General features: G+C 51.6%; 3 protein-coding genes across 9 annotated transcripts in view; all 3 read right to left on the reverse strand.

Annotated features, from left to right (window-relative positions):
* Nucleotides 1–5,456: 5,456 nt before the first annotated feature.
* On the reverse strand, nt 5,457–12,334 carry Mrm1 (mitochondrial rRNA methyltransferase 1). Its single transcript, XM_055620504.1, has 5 exons — nt 11,583–12,334; nt 11,347–11,440; nt 7,674–7,806; nt 7,478–7,597; nt 5,457–7,309 (listed from the first exon to the last, which is right to left on the reverse strand). The coding sequence occupies exons 1-5, from the start codon at nt 12,104–12,106 to the stop codon at nt 7,230–7,232; spliced, it is 951 nt and encodes a 316-aa protein (XP_055476479.1). The 5' UTR covers nt 12,107–12,334; the 3' UTR covers nt 5,457–7,229.
* A 1,014-nt stretch (nt 12,335–13,348) lies between these two features.
* Dhrs11 (dehydrogenase/reductase 11) lies at nt 13,349–21,386 on the reverse strand. Of its 4 annotated transcripts, none has more exons than XM_055619923.1 (7): nt 21,172–21,386; nt 18,095–18,304; nt 15,762–15,856; nt 14,991–15,120; nt 14,317–14,409; nt 14,070–14,135; nt 13,349–13,957 (listed from the first exon to the last, which is right to left on the reverse strand). In XM_055619923.1, the coding sequence occupies exons 1-7, from the start codon at nt 21,358–21,360 to the stop codon at nt 13,916–13,918; spliced, it is 825 nt and encodes a 274-aa protein (XP_055475898.1). In that variant the 5' UTR covers nt 21,361–21,386; the 3' UTR covers nt 13,349–13,915. The 4 variants fall into 4 exon arrangements, with proteins under 4 accessions (XP_055475898.1, XP_055475897.1, XP_055475900.1 ...); XM_055619922.1 differs by having other exon boundaries at nt 21,004–21,332; XM_055619925.1 differs by having other exon boundaries at nt 18,095–18,248; nt 21,172–21,325.
* Nucleotides 21,387–24,343: 2,957 nt separating this feature from the next.
* Ggnbp2 (gametogenetin binding protein 2) overlaps nt 24,344–24,626 on the reverse strand; it is a 38,033-nt gene continuing 37,750 nt past the window's right edge. For all 4 annotated transcript variants that reach the window (XM_055619787.1, XM_055619788.1, XM_055619786.1 and 1 more), the window contains exon 14: nt 24,344–24,626. This exon is cut by the window's right edge and continues 536 nt beyond it. The gene's annotated coding sequence lies outside the window, so the exon portion shown is untranslated.

Here is a 24,626-nt window from a genome sequence, read left to right on the forward strand (position 1 = left end):
TCTTGTGAGTCCTGGCGAGCCTTAGTAAGGGTGTGTGCTTCCTAACGGCACCATCGCCATCACCATTGTCATCATATGCTCCTGCTCTTGATCCTAAGCCCACCACAGCGAGAGTGTCATGGACACGAGTGGGACTTGGGACTCAGATTGGTTAAGATCCAGCTCCTTGCACAATGTCCAAAGCCTCCTGGCACCTCATCTCCTGGAGGGGCTGTCTATGCCAGGCCATGGTGCATATGGCCTCAGGAGAGCCCAGCAGCCTTAGAGGTCTGTGGAGCATTCCTTCTGCCTGCTATTAACCAAGTTTTTTTTTTTCCACAGAAAGAAAAGCACCTTCAGCTGGGGATAGCTGCCCTGCCTTCTCTGACTCAGTCTAAAGGTGGAAGGAAGCTCGAGGCCAACAGGAAACACATGGTGCCTTCCAACCTGCTGTGGAGAGGAGGAGGGGAAGAAGTTAGTGTCCAACCTCAGGATTCCTTCACTCATTTAGTCATTTAAACACCCAGAGTGTCCCATCTCTGTGCTGTGGACACAAAACAATGGGGCTGGGGGTGTCGCTCTCTTGCCAAGAACACACTAAGTCCTCAGCATTGTGTAAGCCAGGTGCGGTGTGCCCCAGGAGTCACAGCAAGGCAGAGACAGGAGGATCAGAAGTCTAAGGTCATCCTCAGCTACACAGTGAGCTTGAGGCTAGCTTGAGCTCCATGAGACCCTGTGGGTAGAGGGGCTTGCAGCAAAAGCCTGACGGTCCTGAGTTCAAATCCCTGGCACCCAGGTAAAGGTGGACGAGAGATGACTCCACCCAATTCTTCTCTGACCTCCTCATACATGTTATAGTGCCCACATCCGCCTACACACAACAACAACAATACCCCCTGCCTGCCTGTTAGGACTGACGGAAGGACCTGGACCACTTGCAAAAAGGGACCAAACCTACTGTTTCCATTTCCTCTTTCTAAGGAAAACTGCTTAGTTTGTGGAAAGTGTCTGAAGTTGCTAACACACCACAGAATCAACCGATTTTCAAGGAATCTCCCTTCTGACAGCCACAGGCCTCAGTAAAAAGCAGAGAGCCTGAGGAACAGTAAGCCAGCAAAGGAGAAACCAGGGCTGGCCCTTCCCATCTCCAGCAGCCAGGGAGGGTGTCCTCTGAATGGAATTCTTTGATGGAGAGGGCCAGTGCCCATGAACGTCCTTCTGGAGATGCAGTTGAGAGGAGCTTTGTTTAGATGCAATCTAGTCATAACTCAGTGATGCCCCACCCCCTTTCCAATCTAGGAAGAAGCTGGAGCAAGCATCTGGGGTAGAAACTGAAGGTCCTGGGACCCTGGGCTTAACCCCCCTCCACACACTCTAGCCCGCTCAACAAAGTTCGGCCTACAAAGAGGTAATGTCCGGAACAGTTTTGTCCAGAGCAATATAATAGCTGTTGCTAGCGATGACTGAGTTCACAATTTATATAGAGCCATGAAGCCCCCTGCAAGGGATGGTCTCCTCATTTTACAGAAAAAGCAAATGATAAGCAGTTTTCGGAGGCTTTGTCCATGTCAGAAGAGGCAAGCCACATTCACATTGAGGATTCTGAAGGAAAGAACCAGGGTGCAGTCGAGGGCGGGGGTCGGAGGGTGAGTGGGGTCAGAGGTGGACTGGCATAAACCTATGGGTGAGAGGCTCACAGGAAAGGGTAAAGCATGGGCCACCCCACTGCTGTGTCTCCTCACCAGGCCTCTAAAACCCTGAGGAGAGTCCTGGCCAATGGCCAGCCTTCCCTGGTGGAAGACCGCTCCGTACACATCTGAGCATAGGCCTTTAAGTGGGGCCCACTGGACTCAGCCTGGGTGGGGGGTTGCTCAGAACTTTCTGGAGTGCTTCCCCCAGCAGGATGAGCCTGAAGACCCCCGGGAAGGTGTTAATGAAACAGGGAAGCTGTGAACAGACCCAGAAGTGATTCCAATCTGACGCCTCCACCCCAACCCCCCACCAGTAATGAGCTGGGACCTGCCCTTCTCCCCAGAGAGAGAGAGTGAGGGGAGAAGGAGGGGTCCCTGGGCATCTTCTGACTTCAGAAGTCCCCTTACATCATCATTGTTTCATTTCAATCGCAGGACAAAGCCCACACTTACTGGGCACTTACTATTTCCTGTGCACTGTGCCCAAGTCTCTTTCATATATCTGATTATGAATCCTCCCCTTTAACCTATATAGTTTAAACCTATATCATAAGCACCATCTTGCTTGCGTAAGCTACAAAGGAAGCAACTTAGCTAAAGCCAAGCCAACATGGGAACCTGGGACTGTCTGGAGTCTGTGCACAGGGCGGTGCATGGCAGACACCGGGAGGCTGAGGCAGGGAGACAGTGAGCTCGAGGCCAGTGCTGAAGACAGAGCGCAAATGGTACACTGTTTGCCCAATAGGCGCTAGGCCCTGGGCCTGATCTCCAGCATCACATAAACCTGTCATCTAAGCACTTCAGAGCCGGAGGTAAAAGAATCCAGGGGTTTAAGGCCAGCCTTGACTACATAGTCAGCTTGAGGCTGCACCATACCGTGCCTAAATAAAATTAATTAAATTAAATTTAAAAAGCATTCTGACGTGCACCCACTAAGGACGCCACGCATCAAGGCAGGGTGGGAGATAAAGGCAGCGTGCCCATCGCGTGCCCTTGATCTTCTAGAGAGGGAAAGAATGAAGAGTGGGCAGGATTCCAGCCCCACCATTAAGGCTTCCTGTCTGTTCTCTCCTTCCCAGGCGTCCAGAGATCATGGAAGTGAGGGTACAGCTCTGCCCACTGCCACTGCTGGGGGAAGGAGAGGGTAGGGAGCGCTGCAGGAGGGAAGAGGGATGCCAGGAAGACCTCCTCCTCCTCCTCAGAGGAGGGGCTGGGGTGCTCTGAACAGAGGCCCTGTTTGTAAACATCATTAATCAGGGATTAGCAGATGGGCATGCTAATTGCACCTGTGGACGTGAGAGACCTCAAGGTTGATTACATTTACAAACTGTGGGGATCCCTGGTGCCTGGCCCTGCAGGAGCAAGTAGCCAGGATCTAGCTTAGGGCCCAGGCTTGGGGGAAGGTTTCCAGTCTGGGTGGCCAGGTGAGGGGAAAGTGGGGTGTGGAGAGAGGGTGGGATCCATTCAACTACTGGGAAAATTCCAAGTCAGCTCCCAGCCCTCCTGAGACCTTCAACATCTTAGCCAGGATCGAAGGGAAATTGGGGGTGGGGGTGGGGAGTGCTGGTGGAAAGAGAGTTCTGCAAATGTTGTTTCAACAACTCCCAGGATCCCAGCCTAAAGCACTGGGTTACAGTTGAGTGGGGCCCTATGACCTCTGGGGAAACTGAGGACAGTGTGAAAGAGAAGCACATGGCAGCGGCCAGGCACATCCTCGGGTACACTGGGGAAAGAGCAGCGTCCTCCAGATGTGGGTGGCGGCCTTTCCTTGTCCGCTCTTGCAATCCACCCTACTGCATCCACATCTTATAGACCGTGAAAACAGAAGGAGGCCTGGATATTTTTTTTTAAGATTTATTTTTAATATGTTCAAGTGTTTCGCCTACACACGTGTCTGTACGCCACTGGGTGTCTGACTTCAGAAGAGGGTGTCAAGTCCCCTAAGACTGTTACAGAACAGATGGCTGTGAGCTGCCACATCAGGGCTGGGAATTGGACCTGGAAGGGCAGCCGATGTGCTTGGCTGATGAACTGTTTCTCCAGCCCAGTTTGCTTTCTTACACCCTAGGACCACCTGCCCAGGGGTGACACCATCCCTGGGTGGGCTTGGAGCTCCCCCATCAATTATTCATCAAGGAGAGGTCCCACAGACTCGCCTACAAGTCAATCTGATGGAGGCATTTTCTCAGGTGAGGTTCCCTCCTCCCAGATGACTCTAGTCTGTGTCGAGTTGACAAAACAAAAAACAACCAGCCAGTACACTGTTAGACAATCTCTTAAGGACTTCAGTTCTCACAACAGGAATCCCCTGAAGTCAGCTTGGGCACACAGAACCTGAGGTCTGGGGCTCTTTCCCAACCTTCTTAGTTTGAAGAGTTCCGTTACCAGGGGCGCAGGACAGCTTAAATTTGCTAGAGGCTGTATGGAGGATAAGCCTATAATGAATGGTATGTCAAACACTAGATCATTCTGAGAGCCACTAAGCACCATCCAGGAAGAGGGAATCACCCCCCCCCCTTTAAAAATCAAAACAAAACAAAAAAGGCATTGCTGTAGTCTGATACTGGCTATGCAAAACAGGCTACTCTCAAACTCACTAACACTCTGTAACCTCAGCCTCCTGAGTGTTGGGATTATAGGCTTGCACCACCATGCCTAGCATGCCAGTGATTCCTGAGCCCAGTGGCGTGACGCCAACTAGGGAACTTTAAAAAATATTGACCAAGCCGGATGCAGTGGCCCCCACCTGTAATCTCAGCACTCAGGGAGGCAGAGGCAGGCGGATCTCTGTGAATTTGGGGCCAACCTGGTCTACAAAGCCAGTCCAGGACAGCCAAGGCTACACAAAGAAACCCTGTCTCAGAAAAACCAAAAAGAAAAAAAAAAATATTGACTCATGGGGCGCACACGAGTCAAGCACACAAACATACACATAAAAAACAACTAACACTTTGTTCATTTGAAACAGGGTTTCTCTAGATAGCCCTGGCTGTCCTGGAACTCAGTTTGGAGACTCAAGCTGGCCTTAAACTCTCAGAGATCAGAATGCCTCTGCCTCTGGAGTTCTGGGATTAAAGGCAGGTGCCACCAGGCCCGGCAAAATTAAAACATTTAAAAAAGAAAGAGGAGGGGCTGAAGGGATGCTTCAGTGGTTCAGAGTATATACTGCAATGGCAGAGCACCTGAGTCCCAGCACATGCCCAGCAATTTACAATCACCTCTAACTGGTCTGTCCTCTTCCAGACTCTGTAGGCATCTGTATTCACACCCACACAGAGACAAGCACAATATAGAAAATATACGTAATTAAAACAATTTTGAAAGGAAAAAAAGCAAGAAAGAAATGACGGGTCTGGTGACTAAGCTGGTAATCCTAGATACTCAGGGGCCTGAGGCAGGGGGATTGCAAGTTCAAGGCCTGTCTGGGCTAGAGGATGAATCCAGGGACCCTGTTTCAAAAAAAATAAAATAAAGAGGGTTCACAATCTAGCTCAGCAGTAGTGTTCGCCTAGTAGGAGCAAGGCCCTGGCTTCAATCCCCAGGACCTCCAAAAGAAAGGAAGTTGGGCAGGTCAGGTGGCTCAGTGGGCAAAGACGCTTGTCCTCTGGCCTGGTGACTTGAGTTCAAGCCCCTGAACACACAAAAAAAGAGGTTGTCCTCTGATCTCCACATGTGCTTTGGCACACACACCCAAAACGCGCGCGCGTGCGCACGCACACACACACACACACACACACACTCACTCACTCACAAATTTGTGAAAGAAAGGCAAGCGTGACACCTGGCTCCTTCCCTGGAGACTGTTATTTAATTGATCTGGTGTCTCTGGGCATTAACAACCATCCCCTTCCACTCCAAGGCACAGGCAATGTTCAAGATCTCTATTTGAGTTAATAGAAATGACAAGACAATAAAAGAGAAAGAACCAAATCCCTTCAGCAGGCTCTGAGGGAGGCAGGGTCTGTCAGACTCAAGCTCAGCGGACACTAGAGCTTTCGCAGCAGCTGGGGACAGAGTTCAAGTTGGAAATGCTGGTGGGGAATGGTGTTGAAGGGTTTGCTGTCTTTCTTGAAAGGTTGAGGTGATCGTGGGCCCTGACGGTTCATCCTCATTGACACTAACCCTGGTTTGGAATCCCCTGGGAGACCCACCTAGGGGCATAGCTGTGCTCCAGAGAGGACTGAGGAACAAGTCGCCTGAGTGTGGGCAGCACCACCCCACGGCTGGGGTCCTGGACTAAACGAAAAAGGAGAAAGTGAGCCGAGTACCAGCATCCATCGCCACACTTCCGGTGTGGTACCAAGTTCCCGTTGTTCTCTATATCCTCCGGGAATATAAAGGTGTGGAGGCAACTTGTCTGAGTCTCACGGCAACCAGGGTTGCGATTCCCCGGCCCCTCGATGAGGGCAGTTGAAGATGATCCAGCCATGTGTGGACACAGTTTCAGTTTCATAACGGGAGATGGGGTGCAGACTCCCTGGCACCCAGTGGGTACATCTCATTATGCTCGGGACAGTTTCTACAGCCAAGGCTTTTCCAGCCTAAGGGCTCAGATGTAGCTCAGTTGGTAGAGTGCTTGCCCAGCTTGCACAAAGCCCTGGGATCCTTGCCCAGCAACTTAAAAATTGGGCATAGTGAGGTATATCTGAAATTCTTGCATTTGGGAGGTGGAGGCAGGAGGATCAGAAGTTCGAGATAATTTCAGCTAAAGAGCAAGTTTTAGGACACACTAGGTTCAGAGGACATGAAACCCTGTCTCGAAAGAAAGAAAGAAATATCTTACTGCCCAGGATGCGCCTGCCCCTCCCAGCACCACACAGCAGCTGCTGCGTTGGGCTTGTTTCTTTAAAGCAGCCCAGAATGAGACCGCTGCTCAGCAACGTCACTTCTGCTCCACTTGTGGGAGCCTGGAGGAGAGGACCAAGCCTAGTGGTCCTACAACAGTGACCCCGAGTCACGGCCTCTCAGACTCAAGGGCAAGGGCTTGGGGTGATAGGTCCCCTCTGCTGGGCTGGAGTGGCCAGCATGCTGGAGCTGCTTGCTAGTCTCCCTGTCTCCAGAGGGGTTGCAGAGAGGTGTCTCCCAGACAAGCGGCTGCAAAGCTATGGTGCAGAGAGCAAGACTGCCACCTAATGGAGAGACTGGGCTCCGCTGTTGGGGACTCCCTGGATGTGAAGTCGCATTCTATTTCATCCTCCGCACCCTGAGGGGTAGGGACGTCATAGTCCTGTGTATATCCTCACCCTCACATGCCCAGATGACCCCTCCACATCTGGCAGGATCCAGGACAGACACTCTTTGTCCTAGCCCATCCTGGAAATGAGCAGACTACCGTTTCCAACCGGAAATGCGACTTGTTTGGGTCTCTACTGCAAAGTCACCGGACTATAGCCGGTAAACAGGCTCTCGCAGGCCGAGAGCCCAGCACATCCAAGCCTGAGGATGGACGTCTGGCTCGTGCTGACTCCGACTCGCCCGCATCCGGCCTGTTTCTCTGCCCACAGTGGCAGTCCTGGGTACCGGGCCTCTCTGAGTCCTTCAGGTTGTGGCTAAGGGTTGTCAAGGGTTGTCTTGGAGTTGTCCTCGCTCCTGTGCTGGGAAACCCTTCTTCTGGCTGCAAATGGAGTGTAGCAGAATCCCTAAGGGGGAGGGGGAGAGGATCATGACACACGCAGGGCACACTTGTTTTGCGCACACAGCAAGTGAGGCCCAGGGAGAGCAGTTTGTTCAGGACAAGTCGGTGAGAAAGCGAGAGGCCGGAGAAGCCACCCCCTTGTGACTGGGCGGGAGGGAAGGGGGAGACTCACCTGTGGCCACGGAAACGTTCAAGGACTCGAGACCAGGAGGCAGGGGGCGCCTGGGCAGAATGGTAAGGAGCAGCTGGCAGGAGGCAAGAACCTCCCGGGACAGCCCGGAGCCCTCATTACCTGCAGGACACGGGATGGTGTTAGGGAGCCCCAGCCAGATATCCACATGCTTAGAAAATAGGCAGAGCCTACCTACCCAGCACAAGGAGAGTAGGCCGGTCCCAGACGAACTCTAAGCAGCTAGTGATAGGGACCTTGGAGGACTGGGAGACCTCAGGACCTGGGCAGCTCACCGTGCCTACCACGAGCCAGCCCTGCTGGGCCTTGGCCTGAAAGAGAGAAGAGAACACCGTGCCTCGGTTCACCGGATCTTCATCAGAGCCACGGCTGACGAGGAGCCCAGCCTTGTCCACACACGCATTCACTGAGAGACGCCTTCAACTGTCAGTTAGGACCTCTGCCTGGCCAGGATCTGCTCTGGGCACTGAGGAAGGGGCCAAGAACACAAAAGGCTGAAGTCCCAGCTGTGGGGCAGGGTGGCGGTTGACGCCCCTTTACACTGAGAGTGGATCTGAAGAAAACTGAGTGAGAATCTTGTAGACAGTGGAGGGAGAAGGCTCCAGGCAGGGAGAGCTGCAAGTACGGAGACACAAAGGCCCCATCTACCTGTCATACCTGAGGAGTGGTAAATTGGCTAGTGGGAAAGTCAAGCAAGCAGAACAATGACCACAAAGGTTTAGGTCTCAAGGGCCACTAAAGGCCACTGGGAATAGGACTTTCCTACTGATACAAAAGCTTTAAAAGGTTTGACTTTGTTTTGGTTTTTAGGATTTGAGCTTATGGGGCTGGAGAGATGGCTCGGTGGTTAAGAGTACTGGCTCCTCTCCCAGAGGTCCTGCATTCGAATCCTAGAAACCACATGGTGGCTCACAACCATCTACACTGGGACCTAGTACCCTCTTCTGGCGTGCTAGTATACAGACAGACAGAGTATTCATATACAAAAATAAATAAATCTTATTTAAAAAAAAGAACACTATGAACCCCAAGCTGGCCTTGAACCCATGAGATGATCTTTCTGTCTTAGTCTCTCAAGTAATGGAATTACAAGTATGTGCCACCAGACCTAGTGCTTCGAAAGGCTATGAACAAAAAAGAAATAACACAATCTGACTTTGCTCTCAACAGAATCATTGTGCGGCCTTGTGGAGGCCCAAGCCCTAGCTCAAGTAGATGGGAACTTGAACTAGGGTAGCAGAAGAAACAATGAGAAGTGGGGGTGGTGTGGCAGTAACGCGAATAAAAAGGCAAAAGGGGGCTGGAGAGATGGCTCAGAGGTTAAGAGCACTGGCTCTTCTCCCAAAGGTCTGAGTTCAATTCCCAGCAACCACATGGTGGCTCAACCATCTAGATCTGTTGCCCTCTTTCTGGCATGCAGGCACACACAAGTAGGCACATTACTGTATAATAAATAAATAAATCTTAAAAAAAAAAAAAAAAGGCAAAAGGATTTGGGGACAAAGCTGTGAGAACAAGAAGTCAAAGATATTTTCTGGGCTGAAAAACTGAGTGGACGGCACACACCTTTAATCCCAGCACTCAGGAGGCAGAGGCAGGTGGATCTCTGTGAATTTGAGGCCAGAATTGGCCGGTCTACAGAACAAGCTCCAGCATAGCCAATGACACACAATGAAACCCTGTCTCCAAAAACAAACAAACGAACGAACGAGGGAGTTTGAGCCACAAGAGGGCTCGGTAGTGAAGGCACTGGCTACCAAACCGAGCCCGCATGGCAGGGAAGAACCAACCCGAGAGAGTTGTTCTTGACCTCCACATACACGGTGCAGCACGTGTACCCATACGCATGCGCACACACAGAACGTGAGAGGCTGAGACAAGATCATGAATTTGAGATTAGCCTGGGCTACAGAGCCAACCCTTCTCTCAGAAAGCTAAAACAAGGGCGTAAATAAGCCATGAAACTAGATCAGGAAGAAGCATTAAGCCAGTTTACCTAGAAAAAGAGACCCAAGGACTGACACCTGAGACACGACAGTGTTTGCAGGTCACAGGATTTGAGGATGCACAGACAGGCAAGAGGAAGGCCGAGGGGGGGCGGGGTAGGGTACGACTCAGGGGCAGCACGCCTGCCTCGTGTGGGAAGCTGAGTTTGATCCCTATCGCTGAAAAAAAGGTGAAGAATGAAAAAAAAAACGGAAAGGCCACCTGTGCCAGAGGCTGTGGACTGAGTCTTGAAAAAACATGAAGGACCCCGGTGACTGTCACAGACTGATGCACTGTGAGGGGAAGGATCCGATCAGCGTGAGGACAAAGACACACTCTCGGCTCCCTGGAGAAGGGCTGGCATCGCTGGAGCAAGCTCTGGTAGGTGGGAAGGAATGTGACACAGTGCTGGCTACTGGCAGCTCCAGCTTTCAGTGACAGGAGGGAACAACTTCGTGGCACCGCTGCTGGCACGGAGCAGAAGTGACGAGCGAGGCTTAAGGGTGTGTATGTACTCTGCGGAGCATTTCGAGAAGGGTGAATTCCACTTCCCCGCCAGGCTCGGCTGGGGCTCCTCAGAAGGGGCCTGCCTGTGAGGTGAAGCCAGAAGATGCTTCTAGACATGTGCTGCTCACTATGAAAACCAGCGGGCACACCGGACTATTCCCTAAAGATTTTAACTTTTTTTTTTTTTACACGTATGAGGGCTTATCTGCACGCATGTGTGTGCCACATGTAGCTGATGCCCAGGGAGGCCAAAAGAGGGCATCGGACCCCCTGAAACTGGACTTACAGATAGTAGTAAGCCATTAAGTAGGTGCTGTCCTGCTGGGAGAGCAGCCAATGCTTTTAACTGCTGAGCTACCTCTGTTAAGCCCATTAAGGACTGAAATATGGCCAGTCCAAATTGGTATGTATTATGTATAAACTCCTTAAAATGGGATTTAAACCGAACGTGGTGGCACATACCTATTAAGGAGGCTGAGGGAGAAGGATTTCTGTAGCTCTGAGGCTAGCCTGGGCTATACAATAAGACACTGGCTCAACTTTTTTTTTCATTCATAATATTTAAAATGTATGTTTTAATATTATTTTGGGAAGAAATAATATTTTGGGTATATTGAATAAAATTATCTGTTTCTTTGTACTTTTCTGGTGTTTTGTTGTTGTCTTATTTTGTCTTTTGAGACTGGGTCTCATGTAGCCAAGGCTGGCCTTGAAACGAGTTTTTTCCTGTCTCCAGCTCCTAAGAATTACAGCTATGTACTTTTCAGTGTGGTTACTAGAAAATCTGAAATTAGACATTGGCTTGAATATAAGTTTCTTAGGCAGCTTTCCTCAGCCTCTCTTCAAGGTTATTTTCTCACCACAGGGTCAGGGGTCGGGGTGTGGGAACGGGGGACAGATGGAGGTCAGGGCTGCCAAATGTGAGGCAATGCTGCCCCCTAGTGCCTACCCAGGAGAGCACAGCTGAAAAACGCTAAAGCTCGGCCCTAGCAAAGCCTTGTCCAAAATCGCTTTCAAGTTGAGCGTCTATTCCAGGTACCCACGTCTCCCGTCCACCAGAGCATTGCTGAAGACCCCGGGGTGTCAGACACTGCCTTGCTGACGCAGGGGGCCAAGGCGTGCGGTAAAGGAAACGAGGTGAGGAAACCCCTAACTGCAGGCGATGCTCCATTTGTGATTTTAAAGACCCCAGGATCCCTTCCAGTGGGACTGAGAAGGCCGTGGGCGTCCATGCCACCACGTCCCCTTCTCTCCTTCCACCCCGCCCCTCCCCCCAGCCACTGCTAGCTGTGAGTGGCTTCCAGAGGCCGAGGTGGACTGATGACATCGCCTCTTCTTCCCCTCTCGTCCCACATTACCTGCAGAAAGCCGGCCAGGTCAGGCGCGGCGAACACGTCCATCACCTCCACAGCCCCAGCGCTGGCCTTGCTGACTGCTGGAGTGAGCGGGCAGCTGCAAAGGTCCCCCACGACCCGTGTTAAACCCAATATCTCCATCCCCGCGCCCCACACCCCCCCGGGGTCCCCCGCTAAGCGCTTAGGGACTTGGCTCCGCCTCCGAGTGGCGCACAAACGGAATTAAGGGGCCTCCGTGCCTGTTTCTCCTGCTGGTGATGACTCTGTCCACTCCGAGGAAGTGAGCGGAGCGCAGCACGGCGCCAAGATTCTGGGGATCCTGGAGCGCCTCGAGGACGAGCCACAGCTGCTGAGGGTCGTCGCCTGGGCTCGCCTGTGCAGCCTCATCGCAAGGCCGGGGCCGCAGGGGGCTCACCTCCATGCACACGCCCTGGTGCACCCCGTAGCCGCACAAGGCGTCCAGTTTCCGCCTCGTGGGCCTGAGGACAGGGATGCCCTGGGCCTCGGCCACCCGGAGCAGCTCGGCCCGCTCCCCCTGCAGCCCAGCCTTACCGGCCTGGAGCAGGAGCCGGGCCACACGCCGGCGGGCGGCCCGCAGGGCCAGGAGGCACGGGGACAGGCCGAACAGGCGTTCCAGCCGCTGAGCCGGCGCCAGGTCGTCCAGTAGCAGGCGGCTCAGCTCCTCCCCGCCAGGCCGCGCCACCGTGGAGGAACGGCGGGCCAGCAGGCGACCGAAGCCTCCGGCCGTCCAGAGGGATCGCATGGCTCCAGCAGCGCCCGGGACTCCACTAATGGACAGGTGAAGACGCCTTGGCCTCCCACACCTCGTCACCTCACGCAGGACAAACTGCCCCGAGTCCCCTCGGAAAGATTGCCCACACCCTGACACCCGAGCCGGCACGGTCGCCGCCCGGACTCCCACGTGGGTTCCCGGCTTCCGGAGGCCCGGCCCCTGCCCGCTGACGCACGCGCGGGCTTGGCAGCAACCACATCACCACAGCACCCCCTACAGGAAAGGCTCGCACTCCCTCCCCCGCCGCTGGCGAGCCCAGAGGCTCTGGGGACGCTGAGGTGGGACAGCCATATTCCCTTACTCTTCTGCAAAGACCAGTTTAAGCGGATGGGTTGGCCACCCTGTTCAGTCAAGTTAATCTTGGTGCCTTCCTCTCCACATCCAGGCACATCATCAGATCTTGGAAATTTTCCCAGAGGCTTATCCTGTCAGACCCTCGGCACCAGCCAGCAGAGCCCCAATATTTCCCATCTCCAGGTAACTGAAGTGAAAAACCCTATGGTGTGTCTGCTGACAACTGATGGCCCTTGGCCCATGGCAGTGCTGGGACTCCTTTGCGTGACCTAACCCCTCCCTACTTTTTCAGCCTAGTGTTTTTGCTTTATTTTAAGCCCCTCCCCCTTTAAAATCAATGTCTCACTAAGTAGTCCACATGGATGGCCTGAAACTTTTTTTTTAATTCTTTATTTTTTTATTTTTATTTTTTATTAGTTTATTCACTTTGTATCTCAGCTGTAGCCCCCTCCCTCCTGAAACTTTTATAGTCCAGGCTGGCCCCGAGTGTTGGGATTAAAGGTGTGTACCACTATGCCCAGCTCCACTTCATTTTATTTTTCAAATTCTTTTATGTGTGGGGGTGTACTGTCTCTGTGTATGGCTGTGCACCGCATGTGTGCCTGGTGCCCCAGGAGCCCAGAGGAGGATGTAGGATTCCCTGGGCCTGGAGTCACCTGGGAATCAAACTTGGGTCCTCTAGAAGAACAGCCAGTCTTCTTAACCACTGAACCATCTTCCCAGCCCTCTTATTATTTGTTTGTCTATATTTTTTGGAGACATATGTATCCTTGGCTGGCCTGGAACCAACCTTCTCCTGCTCCTACTCCAGAAGTGATATTCCAAATCTACCCACCTTCCCACTTACCTGGAAGAAATTCTGAGACACAACACTGACCAAGAAGGGGTTGAAATGGAAAGACACTGCTGAAGCCAGGGTAAGCTGTAATCTTTCTCTTTAATTGTTGCACTAAAATGTACTAGGAGGCAGACCCTGGTATTCTGTAGCCATGGTCAGGGTGTGGTGATGACCCCAGGATGAGAGCCAAAATTGGGCTGAAGAGGGGGGGAGTGGGGAAAGGGGGCCTGGAGCCCTGGGCAACCACACAGCTAAAAGATGAAGTCCTGTCTCCGCTACTCCAACCCTAAGGGGTAGGGGGTAGGATACAGGAGGATAGAACAATGCCCTCTTTGGCCACATCCCCTCCCTAAGACAAAAGGAGGAGGCTGAGAACAAAGGCCAAGGGGCCCCAAGAGGGGGACTCTACCCCCAAGAAGGAGAACAAGTTAGCAGATAAAACACTCACGACTATGCCTTCTCTCCCCAGCCCTTTTTTTTTTTTTTTTTTTTTTTCACATTTGTAATGGGAATAATCTAATGAATTTTCTATCCTGTAGAGGGGTGGATACAGAAAGTAAGATCCAGGGTCCAGAAATCAACACCTAAAATCCAGAGGCAGGAGGCAAGCCATGGAGGGTGGGGAAGGTAGGAGCTCCCACGCAACACTAGGTCACCTGCTCTGTGGGCCTCATCTGGATGTCTCCAACCTGTGGAGGGAAGAAGGTTTGAGGCAGCCACCCCCTTCAGGGACTCCCTGCTGCCCACATCTGGACATGGTTGGCCTCCTCCCAGTGGGTACACAGCTAAGGCAAGGCTCACCTGAACATGTGGGGGGGTGCTGAGGACATAGATGACAGCCTCAGCCACATCCTCTGGTTTGAGACACTGAGAGCATGGAGAAGGGCAGGTATTAAGACACGGGCAGAGCTGACCCAAGTTCCTTCCTGCCTCTAAGGGACTCTAACACCCATATTCCTACCCCAGCCCTCCAGGAGTGACAAACTAGGCAGAGGGTAAGGGAGCTTAAGGACCGAGTGGCTTTACCAGGCCCAGAAGGAGGACCCACCTTTATATGTTCATAGGTGGCAGCTGCTTGCTCGGGGTCCTTGTCATGGAGTTTGAAGGCAAACTGTGTCTCCACCAAGCCTGGAGAGATGCACTGGGCCAACAGAGAGGTCCTGCTCAGCCTGAGCTTTATCAGGCCTTCAGGTTGAGAAGAAAGGGTAGAAGCCACAGGGCCCCTGCTTCACAATGACAGCTGCCTCGTGTCCTCCTTCCGAAGTGCCCGCTGAGAGTTCCGGCTGGCAACTCTCACAATACTCTGTGCTACACACAGAGCCCTCCCTATGTGTTTGCTTAATGTTTTACAAAGTGGTGTTCCTTCAAGCCTCATTCCACTTCACAGATGTAAAGACTGAGGCTTAGGGAGGTTCAGTGATTTACCCAAAGTCAGTGGTCTTCTAGGGAAGAGCCCAGAGTGCTGGTATTCAGTCACTGTGTGTCATTTCCCTCAGCCTCACTACTCCATGTTCCCTTCAAGTCAGCCCTGTCCCATTCAAAGTGTAAGTCTGACCTTTTCCTTTGGGGTGAGTGAAGTGAGGTGACTGTCCCCAAAAGGAGAGCAGTGCCTAGGCCTTGTGCACTGTTAAGCCCAGGGACTCTGAGCAGGCCTTCCTGGGCATGTGCAGGTGGGAGAGCTGGGCCCACATCGCTCCCACCAGGGCTAGACCACAGCCTCACCGTGGCCCGGATATGGCTCTGGGCCTCCAGGAGCTCTTGCCTTAGTCCCTCTGTCAATGCAGTGACGGCATACTTAGTCGCACTATAGAAATGGATCACAGACTGGGGTGGGACTCGGTGGCCACACATGCTGGGTGGAAGAAGGGAAGGGGAGAGAGGTGAGGGTGAGGTTCCACAGACACTGGCAACGCTCCTATTGTCCTAGTCAGCCTCATTACCTAGAGGCTAGAGGCTGACAGGGAAGTCCTGTTAGGGGAAAGGAGGGACGGACGACTCTACCCCTACAGTCTACTGAATGAGTCCAGTCTCTGTTGTTTACACAGCTCCTGCAACCTGTCCTTCTGCTGACTATGTACTCACTCGTGCAGTCAGACAGGGTGACCAAAGCCTCGCCATGTTGTCAGTGTGCTCACTGCTATGTGTCCACTGGGAGATCTCTGGGGTTGGTGCAGACTATGCCCCAATAGACAATGGGCTCTCCTATGGTAGAGCCTGTACAGTTTCTTTGTACCACAAGGTGGGCTGATCCCAGGGCCTGAGGAAGACGCACAGTCCCAGGAGAGTTCCCAGGCATTGGCTATGGAGGGCAGAGGCTGAGCTGCCCAGACAACCAGAGGCAGTTGCTTCCCTTTGTCAGAATCATTCCACTTGAATATTAGATCCTTATTTTACTACCGAAGAAACTGCCCTCTAGAGGTTGAGTGAGCTGCAGCAGATAGAGCACTGTCTGGGGGGTGAGCCATGATCTGAGCATCAGCCACCTGGCCTCACCTGTTGATGTTAATGATGTGCCCATCGTCCACGTTCCGCTCCTTCATGGACTGATAAGCTTCCCGAGTGCAGATGCTGAGGGCCAGCACGTTCACCTGTGGGCCAGGGAAAGCAGTGGAGTGTCTCCAGCCTGGGCCCAGTGAGCAAGTGAGCACCGTGGGTGGCGGTGGGGGAGTAGCTGCCCTCTCTGTGGGTGTCCCGCCCCTCACAGCAGAGTCTACTGGCTGAGTCCTCCTAGGGACCTCCGCCTCGCCTTGGGGAAACCAATCTTCCTGCTCAGCGACACAGTCCAGACCTAATCCCTCCTAAACAGACTGAAAACCCTCCTGAAATGGCCTAAGTCCTTCTCCTCACACACACAACCCAGCCCCTCTCCCCCTGCTCTCCTCAGCCATACTGTTCCCTTTTAATCCCCACCCATCATGTTGGAGGAGGACCGCACACCGGCCTTTAACCTATACCCTGGCCACAAGCCCAGGTGTGGGGAATCTTCGGAGGGTGGGATCACATGCCACTCCTGGCACAGCTGACCTCACGTCCCCACCCTTCAGAGAGTAGGGCTCTAAGGAGCTATCTGCTATGACGAGCCTGTCTGCTATTCTGCTCCACCCATTAGCCTTGCCAGAGAGGCCAGCAGAGATAAAGCCTTCATTGGGTCCTCCAGCCTCCCTCCTCTCCAGAGGAGAGGGTCAGCTGGCAGATTAGCCGGTTCACTTTATCAGGTGTCACCCAGGCACCAGGACAGAATGCCCTCAGCGAAATCCTGCCTCAGTGCTTATGGTTGCAGCAACACTCGGATATTAGGATGCAGAAAGGGCTCAGCTTGTTTCTGGTCCTCTTAACAGGGTGGGATTGTGGGGCATATGAAGGACACATAGATCCTTAGGAGAATGACAGAAGCCTAGTAGAATGGGGCTAATGGACTTGCGTGATAGGCAAGACAAAGGAGCCTTGGGGACTTGGGACTTCCTCTGGTTTAGATATGTGCCTCTACACACAAGGGCTATAATTCTGATCTCCCAGAGGACAAGGTTTCATTCTCATGGTTCACTGTTTCACTTGCAAGTACCTGTTAGTACTAACCTGCTGATAGCATATATAAAGAGGACTGTGACATTGCTTTTAGCCTCTCAGATAGTTTCACACCCTAAGGCAGTGGCTCTCAACCTTCCTAATGCTGAGCCCCTTTAATACACACGGTTCCTCATGTTGTGGTGATCCCCAACCATTATTTTCATTGCTACTTCATTAAGTTTGCTACTGTTATGAATCAAAATGTTTTCCAATGATCTTACTTAACCCCTTTGAGTCATTCAATGGCCAACACAAAGAGGTCTCGACCCACAGGTTGAGAACCACTGCCTAACGCCACCCCACAACACGGCCCAGAAGTTGGAAACACATCCTCGAGGCTGTGTTTGACCTCTACATACTCTTATTACATTTATTTATTTACTTATTGTATGTGAGTGTGTGTGCGTGTGTGCACACCTACATGCATGCCACAGTGCCAACATGAAGGTCAAAGGAAAACTTGTGTGAGTAGGCTCTCTTCTCCCATCGTTTGGGTCCTGGGTCTTAATGGTACGTGCCTTCATCCACTCAGCCATCTCACCTGCCCCTGGCCTGTGCATGCTCTGAAGCATACTAAAGACTCCTCATTTCTCGAAGAGAAATCAAAGATCTGCCCATTCTGCAGTGCAGGGACTAACCTGGGTCTGAGCAGGGACCATCCCTTTACGAGGCCATGAGCTTTCCCGCACTCTGTAGACCACACCTAGAGACAGTGGAGTTTGTCTTGAGGATTTAGGTGTGCTCATCCCAGCTAAATGCATCAGGACTGTAGCTCAGAGGCTGTCCTGATCTCGCCCGAGTCACACAGTTACAGTGGGGCCGAGTGCAAGCCTAACCTTTCTCATCTCTATTCCCTTTCTACCCCCAAGACCATGTTCCCAGGTATCCAGCCTGGGCAGGGACATCTGATAAACTATAGTTCTCTCTCCGGCAGTCTTTCCCCTATCACAACCAGTCTAGAGTTTAAGGACTATCAGGAGTAGTGAGTGGAGCTGGACGAGGTGGCCCACACCTGTAATCCCAGCACTCGGGGAGGCAGAGGCAGGAGGATCCCTTTGAGTTCAAGGCCAGCCTAGTCTACAAAGCAAGTCCAGGACAGCCACAGCTACACAGAGAAACCCTGTCTCCATAAAACAAAATTAAAAATGCCCCAGTGGAAAACGGAAATTCCCCATCACTGGAGCCCTCTGTCTCGTAAGGCCCTGGTTTCCACTCTCCTCTTCCCACCCAACCTCCGGCCCCAGTTCTGGAGCCCTTACATTGAACATGTCCTTCCAACCTCTGGTGCTGCCTGAGAGCAGGGTGTCAGGCCGAGCCATGCCGGCATTGTTGATGCAGATGTCCACGCCACTGTACTGAGATCGGACGGCCGAGAACATGGAGAGGATGTCCTCCTCGTTTGACAGGTCACATCTGTAGGGGATCAAAGTCCCGGGGTAGCCTGCACTCTTACATTCAGCAGCCAGCTCCTATGAAACCCAACAGGGGTCTAACTGGGGTGAGCTGCTCACTCCCATACCTCCTCACCCAGAGTCAGCCTTCCCTCCCAGGTGGCTAAGCAAAAACTCTCTAGTGGCAGCCACCTTTTAGCCACATGGAGATCTGCCCATCCCCAAAGCTTGGTCTGTTTGATCAAAGTTCAAGGGGTTAGGGACACTCCCTGAGTGAAGGAGAGGAACAATCAAGCAGACCGAGGAGGAATCTCACTTAGTCACTGAAGTCTTCAGTGCTAGGGAGAAAGAAGTGGACAAGGGTCCTGAGAATAGAGGAAGATTTCTCTTCTTCTTCCCCAATACCCAGAAGTAGGTCTATATATGCTTCTGGCTCCATATCATTCTTCCACTAATGCCAAGAGGCCCTGAATGGGTTATCCCAGAGCCCCAGTTTTTACCTTCTCTTTAGTGTCAGCCAGTCCCTCCCAGAAGGGCTCCGTTCTGAACTGCCACCCTTTCTTCATGAAAGGCAGACAGAACTTAAGGTGAGTCCTATTCATAGCTTTGGATGCGGCTCAATCTCCTCTTTATCCATAAGAGCGGTCAGGGTGTCAGGACACTCTCTAATGCCTAGTGCCCCCTCCCTCCACCCCAAGTTTTTCCCACCTACCCTTAGTCAGTCACTGCCTCGAGACACTACCTGTGAAGGTCCTCAGCACACACTGTGGAGGAAGCAGTGCCACTTAATGTAGAGGGAACTGGCATTCAGAAGTTGGAAGAAAGCAGGCTGTGGAGGCCAGCGACTGGGTGCTTGAACCTTGTGAAGGTGACTGTGTAAGTGTGTAGGGGAGGGGCAGGGGGGATGGGACTGCCCTAGAGGAAGGCCAATTTGGCCAACTGCCCTGGCATGGAGCCCCTGCCTCCTCCCCAGAGAAGCTAGAAATAAAAGACACAATCAGGTGAGCAAATAAATTCTTTTCTCCTTTTGTTTTCTGAGACAGGGTCTCTCTATGTAGTCCTAGCTGTCCTGGAGCTTGGTATGTAGACCACGGTGGCCTTGAACTCACAGAGATCCACCTACCTCTGCCTCTCTAGTGCTGTGTCAGGCTCTTTTCTGCTTTAACTTTCTCTGAGTTCAAAAGCTGTACCTCTCTGGGCCTCAGAGGCCCCCCTCCACCTGATTTCACTGTTCATGACCACCTCAGGGAATAATATTTCTTCCAGTAGAATGCCAGAACCCAAACTTAGTTTTATTAGCAGTGAATTAACCAATCAATAAAAACAGTTGGTGAGCAAGAAACCCAGGAATTCACCCCACTCCAGACTAAAAATCCCCAAAGAAAAGCTGTGTTGGTGTGTGAGTGTAGAATACTCTCCTCCCTGTCATTGCCTCTCCTTGCTTGACTTCTGCCATCTCCATCTACTCTCCAAAATGGCCTGAAATCAGTACGGTTCCTACAAAGCAAAGAGGTTCTAAAGATGGGGACCCATCCAAGGCCTGAATGATCTGCTTGGAGATTCCCTTGGGATTTACCTTTCCTGGCTTAGGGTAGAGAAGTGGAAGACAAGAAGAGAGTGGCTTCAGAGTTAGGGAATCAAAACTAAAAACAAAGCAAACAAAAACAAAACACAAAAACCCGGTTGTCCAATCCCTGGCCTTAATCCTCTCGGCTCCAAAGCTGGGGTTTGGCCCCCAGTGCTTCTCCAGGGAAGGGGAGGGGCAAAGTGGAGCCATGGTGGAGCCAGGTGACCTTGGGATTATCTGAGAGGCTGTAAAGCGCACCTTTGGTCAGTGGCTGGGGAGGGGACGGTCCTCCTTCCTGCACACCCTCTCCCTTTGCCTCCACCCAAGGCCTCCTCACCCCTCTCCTACCTGAGGACTTTGAGCCCTGCAGGTAAGGACTAACCCACACATCTGATGGTGCTCCTGCCAGGGCAAATAATGGGAATTTCTCTTGTCTTCTCCCAAATGGCCATCTCCTCATCTTTTCTGAGCTGATGCTACTTATAACTCTGGGAAACCCCAAAAGCATGGTAAGAGAAAAACTAGGGAGTTCTGGGTCCATAACACTCTGTCTTCTCAAGACTTACATGTCCAGTGTCCTATTTCACCTATTCAGTCCCACCTAGGAAAATGAACCAGAAAAAAAGAGAAGAATCTATGATTCTAATCACCATCTGGGCTCACGGCAAGAGCTGAGCCTCAGATATGAACTGAAAGGAGAGCTATCTCCTACCCTAACCCCACCCTCACTCGTGGGTCAAACACTCAAGACCTCTAGCTTCTTGCACATTGGTTGGTCAGCTTTACTCGCTGTGGTTTGGATGAGGTCGGGAGAGGAAACTAAGCTAGCCACTAAAGCTAGCCAGTTTTCTTTCCTTCTCCCTGGCTGTCTATAGTCCTTGACCTCTGGCTTCCCGTTTCACCTGCCAGGATGGGGGCAGAAGATGGCAGGAGTAAGGGAAAGTGAATGCCAGGGGTCAGGGATTTGGCACAGGCTATCAGAGGCGAATTGCTCTTTATAAAAACAGGACTGAGGGAGAAGGAAGGTCTTCCCCTTACTAAACATCCACCACTCCTGCCCTCAAGGCCGTTGCAAATGGCCCTAAGAGGGTAGCTGGCTGGTGAGAGCAGGGTCACAGCCTGGTTCCAGCCACCCCCTCCCCCGCCCGGAGCCTTACCCCGTGGAAACGACGTCCCCCAGAGCGTCCCCCTCAGCCCAGCGGAGCCTTACCTCGATGTTGCCAACGGTGCGGGCACAACCTACCACCTTCAGTCCCTGCTGGACTAATGCCCGGGCCACGGCCGCGCCGATGCCCCCCGAGGCTCCCGTCACCAGCGCCAGCCGGTCGCGCCACCGCTCCATGCCGGGTCTGGTCATGGTCCCGAGCCGTCTGCCTACCTCGTTCGGCGAGCCAGGCACTGGAATCGCGGGGCTTCGTCCTGAGTCACAGAGGCTCGGCTGTTCCCTGCTCTTTGTTGGGGCGTGTGCCGGAATCCTGCAAAAGTCGGAGCAGCACCTAGACCCACCCCCATGCGGGCCGGCCTTAGGCCGGGACTCCGCCCTCGGGACCTCCGCACTGGGCCACATAGCGCCAGAGGACCGCCGCTGCCCCGCTGCCCTGTACCTTGAGCAGCCGCGGGACCGCCCCTTCCGGCCACGCCCCCGCGCGAGCCCGTCCCTCCCGCGACGGGCGGAAACCGCGGCGTTTCCGAGGGCCCACCGGCGCGGGACGCGGCCTGACAGCTTGTGTTCTTGATTTCTTGGTGAGCGCTTCCTTTTGTTGTGGAGAGCCGCCAGCCGCGAGGAAAAGGACGCACGCACCCAAGGCCGCCTCTGCTCAATCAGTCCCCCTTCCGGAGGCCTTAGGGCAGGATGAGGGACCTAAAGGTTACTCCAGTGCCCTCCCAAACCACTGGTGACTGATAGCGAGGATTCAGTCCAGAAAAGTTCAGGTGTCTCTGCCTTCAAGACCAGTTAACCTGAGGTGGGGCTATTACACACAGTACCCGATCTTTTGGCCTTATTAGCCAAGAAGTAAATTATTAAAATACCCAAATATTGCTTTCTACTCCTAAATGGCCCCACAGTCTGCAACTGTCCTTGACAGCATCTACCCCAGTACTACATGCGTGCAATGTTACAGGATGTAGGGCAAGAGCTGACAATTTCAACACCATGTGGTAGGCATATTTACACACATCTCTCAGGCAGGAAACTCCACATCGGGCCTTACATACGCTGAGCAACGGCTTTACCACATGGCTATCTGAATCCAGGATTGCTGGAGATGGACAAATAGTTCCAAGCTAGGGCACCTACGAACCACACAATCACACAAGCCATGTAGATGCAGCACCAGAAGGCTGAGGCATAATTGTAAATTTGAGGTTACCCTGACCTCAAAAGAAAAGAGGAGGGGAGAGGAGAAGGGGAGGAGAGAGGAGGAAGAGAGAAAAAGAGAAAGAGAAGGAAAAAGGAAGAAGGAAGGAAGGGAAGGAAAGAAGGAAGGAAGGAAGGAAGGAAGGAAGGAAGGAAGGAAGGAAGGAAGGAAGGAAGGAAGAGAAAGAACAAACCCAAACACTTGGGGATTAGAGATGGTTCAGTGGTTAAGACTTCTCTTAACCAGCCACTCTTTCAGATCCAATTCCCAGCACCCACACAGTAGCTTACTCTAGCTTCAGTTCCAGGAAATCCAACATTTTCACACAAACATACAGGCAGTCAAGAACACTAATGCACATTAAAAAAAAAAAAAAAAAAAAGTTACAGGGGCCAGGCACATGCATGCCTGTAATCCCAGCTCCCAGGGAGGCAGAGGCAGGCAGATCCCTTTGAGTTCAAAACCAGCCTGGTCTACAAGGCTAGTCCAAGACAGCCAAGGTTACACAGAGAAAGCCTGTCTTGAAAATAAATTTAAAACCCCAAATATTTCTCATTCAACAAACATCCATTTGGCTAACCTTCGTATGGCCACAAGCGAAATAATTAAAAACGATCGCTTTTGCAGATCTCATGTAGCCGGGAGTAGAGCGCAGTTGGCAGAGTGAAATGTCTGATAAAGAAAAAAGTGCCTAGCTAACTAGAGTATCTTTCCAGAGTTGTTGGATATATTGCTCAAAGATATATTGCTCAGTTTTAAAGACAATTCTGGTTGACCAAAGAAATGTTATCAACTACCTGAGCGTGGTGGCTCACACCTATAAATGAACTCTGTACTAATGGGACTGAGGCAAGAGGGTCACCTCCAGTTCAAGGAGTCTCAGCAGCAGTAAGGTCTAATTGACAAGAAGAAAAAAATGTCAGTGATGAAAACTGGACCTACGCCTGTTACCCATTTGAAATCTAATTGATAGGAAGCCCCTACAATTCACTCCAGCTCCACTGCCCAGACATGATATCCTACTACTTTGTCTGGGGGCCATCAAGTGTATCACACAGGCACAAAGCCCAAACTATGCATTTGTGATGCTATTCAACCTAGTGTGTTCATTGTATGTCAAGTGCATTTGTATGGAAGTGCGCACAGAGGAAATTGGTGTGGTTTCTCAGTAACTGTCCACCTTTCTTTTATGACATATGTGGCGGTGTACACCTTTAATGCCAGAACTTGGGAAACAGGCAGGCAGGTATCTCCATGAGTCCAAGGCCTGCCTGACGTACATGGCAAGTTTCAAAACAAAAACAAAAACACCCAGTACATTTACACATTTACTGACGGCAGACATGCATGTCACATATGGTCGGAATGTCACACATTCCCGGGCTCAGTTCTCTCCATGTGGGTCCCAGAAATCAGATTTTTTTAAGAGTGTGCATTGGTATTTAGCCTAAATGTATAACTGCCATGTGAGTGGTAGGCTAGGAATTGAACCAGGGTCCACTGCAAGAGCAGTCAGTGCCACCTTTCCAACCCCCAGATTTGTGTTTTAAAGCCTGGTGGCAAGAACCTACATCACCTTACTGGCCCCACCTTGGTTGAGACAGGGTCTCTCTTTGGCCTGCAGCAAGAGCCCAGTAGGCTGGCAAGCCAATTAAGTCTCACGGATCTGACTAATGGCGGGCACTGGGTTTTTTCTTTTTCAAATTTGATTTTTATTGAGAGGTTCATATAGTATATAATGAATTCAGCCCTTTTCTTTTTATGGCCCCATTACTCTACCCAGTCTCATTTCTTATGCAACCTGTGGTGTGTTCTCTGGGTGGAACTTAGGTTCTCACAAGCATCTTACTGACAGTTATCCCTCCATCACAAATCTGACCTATCAAATGACAGCAAAATGCTAATGCTGGGAATCCTTCCCCTTCAGTCCTCAGAGAGCTTGTGACAGCAGTGAACTGTAAAAATCCATACCGAGTTCATGCTGGAAAACGAATAAGGCTGAGTAGGCATGTAACACAGACCACAATGTGGTCACTCTCACACACCCTTTCCTCACAGTCTCACAAACTGATCAACAATTTTCTTCTCATTCTTTTATGTCAACATGGGCCTCTGATTTTAAGGTGTTTCTGTTACCTTTGGGAACTTCTAGCAATTCTTGAGATGAGAATTGGAAAGGAAGATACTAGCCAGTGTTTAAAGGCATTTATTAAGAACAAGACTAGAAACTGCTTTTCTCAGTCGTTAGGTCTCATCAAAGGAAGGATTCTGTCTTGAGCAGTCTGCATCTCTAACCTCATTTGCTCTTCATGTTCTCTCCATCAACAATGACCAAGTACAAAGTTCACAAGTGGCAAATACTAAAGTACCACCACACTGAGTAGAAACATGTACACCACATTCTACTATGCGTATTAATAAATACTCTTTATTTTAAATTTTGCACATTGCCTTTAACATTTTGTCCAGACAC

The sequence above is a fragment of the Psammomys obesus genome, unplaced genomic scaffold, assembly GCF_907164565.1.
Source record: "Psammomys obesus unplaced genomic scaffold, mPsaObe1.curated_primary_1811, whole genome shotgun sequence".
In the NCBI taxonomy this organism is placed as follows: domain Eukaryota; kingdom Metazoa; phylum Chordata; class Mammalia; order Rodentia; family Muridae; genus Psammomys; species Psammomys obesus.

Bases quoted from the DNA above. Each gene is read 5' to 3' on its own strand.
- Mrm1 (XM_055620504.1), bottom strand. From the start codon at position 12,106: ATGCGATCCCTCTGGACGGCCGGAGGCTTCGGTCGCCTGCTGGCCCGC. The intron at 11,441-11,582 runs GCACGGAGGCCC...GGACCTTTGCAG, and splicing joins ATCACCAGCAGGAGAAACAG to CTGCCCGCTCACTCCAGCAG. The intron at 7,598-7,673 runs GTAGGTAGGCTC...CGTGTCCTGCAG, and splicing joins GCCTACTCTCCTTGTGCTGG to GTAATGAGGGCTCCGGGCTG.
- Dhrs11 (XM_055619923.1), bottom strand. From the start codon at position 21,360: ATGTGGCCCAGTGCGGAGGTCCCGAGGGCGGAGTCCCGGCCTAAGGCC. The intron at 18,305-21,171 runs GTAGGCAGACGG...TGGGTTTCATAG, and splicing joins TGCCTGGCTCGCCGAACGAG to GAGCTGGCTGCTGAATGTAA. The intron at 15,857-18,094 runs GTAAGGGCTCCA...CCTGGCCCACAG, and splicing joins GTTGGAAGGACATGTTCAAT to GTGAACGTGCTGGCCCTCAG.